This window comes from Geotrypetes seraphini, chromosome 1 (genome assembly GCF_902459505.1).
Source record: "Geotrypetes seraphini chromosome 1, aGeoSer1.1, whole genome shotgun sequence".
Lineage (NCBI taxonomy): Eukaryota > Metazoa > Chordata > Amphibia > Gymnophiona > Dermophiidae > Geotrypetes > Geotrypetes seraphini.
This window is the reverse complement of record NC_047084.1, coordinates 323,550,283-323,556,827: the sequence shown is the minus strand read 5'-3', so window position 1 is coordinate 323,556,827 and position 6,545 is coordinate 323,550,283. Positions and strand designations below refer to the sequence as shown.

Below are 6,545 nucleotides of genomic sequence, written 5' to 3'. Positions count from 1 at the left end.
CTCCCCAATCAGGTGCAACATTTATCCTTTCCCCCTCCCCCCCCCGTGGGATGGGTACCTCTCTCTTTTCTCCTCCAGGCTGCTGATTGCAAACTTCAGGCTAATGGCAGCATCACTCAGCGTTGGCCCCAGAAGCTTTCCCTTCACTTCAACTTCCTATCTTACAGAGTGAAAGCTACTAATGGCAGTATGGGGAAGGGACCAGAGCACCTCACAGACAAGGTACATTACAAGGTACAGACATTAATCTGAATGTTATTAATCAGAATTAACATTATTCACATTATTAACATGCTAAATAGAGAATGACACTGGGACAAATTTTTCCCTGTCCCTGCGGAAACTCAATTTCCCATCCCGGCAAGTTATTTTCCTGTCCCTGCCCCATTCCTGCAAACTCTGTCCTCATCTGCACAAGTCTCAAACACTTTAAAATCATAGGTTTTGGAGGCTTGTGTGGTTAAGGCAAAGTTTACAGGAATGGGGCAGGGACAGGAAAAGAACTTGCCGGGATGGGAAAGTGAGATTCTGCGGGGAAAGGGTAAAATTTGTCCCCGTGTCATTCTCTAGTGCTAAATGTAAAGCCCTAAAAATAATAAAACATATAAACAAAACCTAACAAAAAAGTAATCTAATGAAGCAATGCTAAATTATTTATAGAGTATTTATTGTTCCATGCACACATGGGGGATGCGTTGCTTTGCTGAAGTGTGTTTAGCTTTGGTTACATCAGATCTAGAGATGCTAGAATTATCAAAGACATTGTCTAGACCAGTTAGTGTTCCATGGTGTGAAATTGCAGCGATATGAATTCTAGAGAAGAAGTTAATTCAGTCAAATTCCAGGTGGTGGATTTCCATTGTTGAATTCAGAACTTCAGAATATCAAGACAGTGCGAATACTGAAAAATAAAAAAAAGTTATAAAAAAGTGTTTGTAGCAGCTAGTATAAAGTAGCTCAATTGGCTTTATTTTACTTATTTACATTTGTTATCTTATTTCATGTACAAGTATGTATTTATTGGGATTTATTAATCATCTTTGGGCCCCTTTTATCAAGCTGAGCTGGAGGTTTTTAGCGCAAGCTGGCACAGTAAATGCTCTGACGCTCATAGAATTCCTAAGAGCATTGGAGCCGGCCTGCACTAAAAACCTTTAGCGTAGCATGATAAAAGGGGTGGGGGGTTATATAGAGATTTATCCAAGGTGGTGTATAATAGGTATAGCTTGACATAACTTACAATTTTGTTAACAATATAACAATAACAAAATATAAGCATAAATACAATCAATAATGTAAGCTTGATGATGGCAAGTTGAATCCTTGTAATAGGATTAACACGAAGCAGTATTGTATAAACATTTATAGTAACAGCAGTGTAGAACAAACATAAAAAACTCTGATAAATGTTGTCAGAGTATGAATGATACCAAAATAAGATAGCATTTGAACATAGATATGATACTTATTTAAAATACTGGTCACCATAATACAATGCTAAGAACAGTGTACAAACCAATAACATTAAAATACACAATTGTAAATGGTAGAAAGTAAAACAAAAAAAAATTAAAATACAATAAAACTATAAAAATATCATTAACTATTTCTATATCTCCCAACTTGTCCCAAGCCCTTCTCATTCAAAAGAGCCACATTTCTATAAGTCTTCTAAAGGTCTTATAAAAAATCTCTTCCCTGTCTTTGGCAAGTGATACATGCCAGTGCTGCAAGTTGAATATTAGTAATTTGCAAGTATCAGCTCATTAGTTCCCTCTTCTCTCCAGTACTATCCTATCAGCCCCAGTGGAAGGTGGTAACTGATAAGCCACACTAGAAGCTAAAACTTGCTGCAGCTGATTGAAAGCTAGCTCTGACCTGTGCAGCCTTGGGCTACCCTTTGCTAATCTCTTAAAAATCTACTTTTTTCTTCTTTGTTAAAAAACCACTAGGAGCGCTAGAGAGCATTTGAACCTCAACAGCTTCTACAGTACAACCACCTCTCTTCAGGTCCCCTTTCCAAAAAGCTGCAGTAGCAATTCCACTGCGGCAAATGCACCGAAGCCTATTCAGTTCCTGTGGGTTTTGGTGCATTTGCCGCAGAAGATTCACTATTGTGGCTTTGTAAAATGGGCCCTTTATCTGGCATGGGGGGAAGTTATTAACTTGGAGAGGCATAATAAAAAAAAAACATCTAAGTCCCCTTTTGGCCTAAGGCCCTAAAACGTTGAAAGTAGAAGCAGGGAAAATGTCCATTCTCAAAAAAAAACGTCCAAAAGGAGTTTAAAAAAAAAAAAAATAATGGCCTGCCTCTACGTTCAGCTGTTTAAACGCCCAGACCACCACTACGTCTAAACTTACACCATATAATCAGCCTATAAAAAGCTTAAGTACCAAACACCCAAAGCAAGGGCTTTTAGGTGAAGGAGGGGCTAGTCTCGCCTAAAAGCTGGATTCTGTAACCGGTGTCTGTCAAAAAGAATACCAGTTACAAAATACCCTCCCCCCAGCAACAATTGGGGCAGGAGAGGCCCAAGCCCTCCTGCCCTGGCGAAACTCCCTATTCCCCACCCCCACTAAGATATGGGCAGGAGGGACCCCAGGCCCTCCTGCCCTCTGTGCACCCCCAAAACCCTGATCGGCCCCCCCACCTACCGACCCCACGACCATCCCCACCCACCCCCACCCCTTCAGAAAGTTGGATGGATGGGTTCCAAGCCCGTCCGTCCGGCAAGCCCGCCCTCCGTCGAATGGTGGGCCTTAGGGCCTGATTGGCCCAGACACCTCAAACCCCGCCCACAGGCCCCTCCTCTAAAAATGCCTCTTTTCGTTCTATGCGTTTAGAGGCAGGGGAAAGGCCTAAGCTGGTTTTAGATATGTCTAAAACCAGCTTTGGTTATGGGTACTTGGACAAGCAGGCTTTTTGATCATCCAAGTACCCATTTAGGCCACTTTTTAGATGTTTTTTTGTTATGATTATGAGCCCCATAGGCTATTAATAAGACAGGTTATTTTACCACAAACCATGCTACTTTAGCACACAATGTTATTGTGTAACGGTTGTCCACATTGAAACTTTTGTGAAAAATATCACTTACCCGAGTTAAATATCACAGCAGAATATTCAGTAAAGAAGTCGGCCTCTTTTCTAAATATTCTTCTATGATATTTAACATAATATACTATGCATTAAATTAAAATCTGAGTGGTTTAGTAAGATATAAAAGTCATAGACGTGAAGAAAAAGTGGTATGCAGGAGAAAAAAGAGGAGCCTAGGTTACAATTGTATAATAATAATTTTCAGTAAGGGGTTGTTCTACTACGTTGTGTTTGTACGCAGGGTTTTCCAAGCGCTAAAACCATTTTTACTGCAGCAGTAAAATGGCTGATTTTGTGTTTCTTCTATTAATGGCCATGTGCTAAAGTTGCCATTAGTACACAGCTATTAAAATTTTTTGTACTGCAGTAGCACTTATCGACACCTATTTAGTAGGCGGTAAAGGCTCACATGGCAATCCTATGCACAGTAATGTGAATGCTTTAACTGATTAAGGTGCCAATAAAACCAATTGGGTTAGGCGGTGGTAGGGCAGATACTGCCGCCTAACTTAGGGTGTCGTTTTTAGAATCGGGCCCTTAGAGCTGGGACATCTCCTCTTTGCCCCTAGATACACCCCCTCCATGCAAAAATTTTTTTAAAATTAGCTCACACCAATTGGAAACGTGCCACAGGACGCCTGATCGTATCCCTCAGTAAAGACTTTTTAAGCTGCAGTAGGCACGTGCTAGGGCTTACCTTTGCTTAGTTAAAGAACTCTTTAGTAAAGAAAAAAAAGAGAACTTCTAAGACACAAAAGGGAGCGTGTATTAAAGAGACTGGCAAAAACCAAAAGGAATTGACCCCAAAATATCCACAAAGAAGAAAATCCAGAGAAAACCAAAAAAACTCTGTGGAGTGGCGATGTTCCTAAATGGACTTTATTTGAAAGTATCAAAGTTCCAAAGGTACACTAAAATCATCCACATAAAATAATTCCATCCACATAAAAGTAAATCATCCACATAAGAGCCTTGAAGGACCTAGTCCACTAGGGATACAGGACCCAACATGGTCCGCGTTTCAACAAAAAGTCTTCTTCAGGGGTCCCTGGGGGTCCTATAAAGGTGTGTACGTGGGAAACAATTGTGTTGTGAACCGGAAGTGAGACACTGCTTGCATTTGCAAAGAGACTGGAGCAGGAGCAACACTTCAAATTTCTATTGTGGCTGCATGTTTCCCCATTCTGAGCCTATGTTTCTGGATACACCTCTCATGCTCGGTGTCCTCGGTGCCAGTCCATCCCTGCAGGCTTGCTTCACATGTTTTGGTCTTGTGACCACATTCAAACATTCTGGTCTTTTGTAGCACTGTACCTGCAGTCTGCTCTGCGCAAGCAGATTCCTTTGAGAGCAGACGTTCTGCTCTTTTCTCAGGGGGTTCATTTGGGTTTGTCTAGAGGGGGCAACATGTTATTGCAAAAGGCCTCTTTGTTGGCCCGGAAGTGTATCCTTCTGTTGTGACGTCAAGCTGAAGTGCCGACCCTTACTATGTGGAGAAATGAATTGTTTACTCTGTTGAAATTTGAATACCTGGATGTTTGGAGGGGAGGTCCTGAGCCCTGGAGAAAATTTAGGAGAATATGGGCTCCCGTTTGGGAGGGATTGTCCCCTAGAGCTCAAAGTTTTTTTTATTGAACTTTTGACACTGGAGCGTGGGGGGGAGGGGGTTTCTAGTGGGGGGGTTGGTTTCTATGGGTCTTCATGAAGGAATGACGCGAAAGACCTGGTTGTTTCTGCTTTTCCTCTTGTTAGTGGTTGTTGGTTTGTTGTGGCTTGTATTTATATATCTGAAAAATTTAATTGAAATGATTTAAAAAAAAAAAGAGACTGGGAAAGGTGAATGACAGAGCTACTGCATGGGATTGCCATCCAGGACTGGATTCTCTTTGTAAAATGGAGGATACATCTGTAGATTTTTGTCCCACCCAAGGCTGGCCAGATTATACCCTCACCATGCCCCTTGAAGTCTCTGCATAATGTGGATCTTACTGGAAAATGGCGTATTTCAGAAATCACTATTTACATGTGTAGGTAATCTATATATAAATGCCAATGAGTGAATGTTTTTCTTAAAACTTTTTGAGCTCTAAAGAGACTGACACCCAAAGAAAGACTTGTGTCTTTTGAATTCTCGGTTTGGCTTCCTGAAGAAATAATGAAACGTGGCACATCGAGTCCAAAATTATTATCTAACAGATAAGTAACGTTTACTTTTTTTTTATGACTTGCACAGTAGTAATTCATTGTTTATTTGAAGGTACAGCAATGATTGGGTGGTGAGGTTTTTTGGGAAACTTGTTCCCCCTTTCCCTCCATGTCTTTGAGCACAACCTTCTTACTTGATAAATTACATTAACATAATTTTGAAAATATTGTTTGAAAGTGTGTTGTGTATTACAACTAATGTTTACATGTGGACATATTTGCATGTGGCAGTACTGTTGGCATGGTGATGACTTCACAACTGGCACTTGAACAGTCAGATTTTCAGAATATCCATAATGACTACATATGAAAGAGATTTGCATGTAGTGGAGACAGTTTATGCAAATGAATTTCATCCATATTCATTGTAGATATCCTGACTTGGAAAACACCGTTTTATAGTTCAGGTATTCACTATCAACCTCTAACATTTTATTTTCGTACTGCACTTGGCAGGGTCTAGGATGCTTCTTTTTCTGTATCTAGCAAGAGAGCATCATCTTGTTTTCATGAGTAAGGTTTATTTAGATAAATTCTTACCTCTTCCCTGCACGCAGAAGTTCAAACCCTTCGTTGATTTTATCAAAAGGTAAAGTGTGGGTCACCAGTCCATCCAAATTAAATTTCTTTGCCATGTAATCAGAAACCAGTTTAGGAATACAGTCTTTGCTCTTCCAGCCTGACAGCAAAAATTTATATCAACAGAATGTATTTAAAAGTACATTTAAAAACTTTTTTTTTTTTTTACATTACAATCTAGCTTTATAATACCTATATTAAAAAGTCCATGCTTGTGAGTATAATCCAACTATGTGTTCTCTCTCTCTAGATATAAATAGATAGATACACAAATGATAACCTCTATTTAATATCAAAATATGTGTCCGTTCCGTCCCCCCCATCTCTTTCCCATGAATGTGTTCCACAAGTAATTTTTAACTCTCTCTTGACAGTGTTATACAAGCCAGTCTGGATTTTAGAATCTCCATAATGAACATGCATGAGTATGATTTGCACACCGAGGAAGAGAAGGGCTGTCTAGTATGATCTGCCTAGGGTAGATACCTAGGATGATGTGGGAATTAGCTAGAGACTAGTATCAATATGTAAAAACTTAACACATCTTAGATAATTGGCAGCTAAATTCAATTATTTTAAAAAAACTGCAGAAGCTGCTTTTGAATTTAAATGAACTACTGTTAAATAACATCATCCCCCACGTTAGGGTTTTTTATCACCA

The 6,545-nt window shown here is 39.8% G+C and overlaps 1 protein-coding gene across 1 annotated transcript in view; it reads right to left on the bottom strand.

Annotated features, from left to right (window-relative positions):
* Positions 1-646: 646 nt before the first annotated feature.
* LOC117366123 (alcohol dehydrogenase 1A-like) overlaps positions 647-6,545 on the bottom strand; it is a 47,967-nt gene continuing 42,068 nt past the window's right edge. The window contains exons 8-9 of the mRNA XM_033957260.1: positions 5,846-5,984; positions 647-901 (exon numbers count right to left, since the gene is read on the bottom strand). Coding sequence (XP_033813151.1) covers positions 877-901; positions 5,846-5,984 — 164 coding nt within the window. The 3' untranslated portion in view covers positions 647-876. The remainder of the gene's footprint in view (positions 902-5,845; positions 5,985-6,545) is intronic.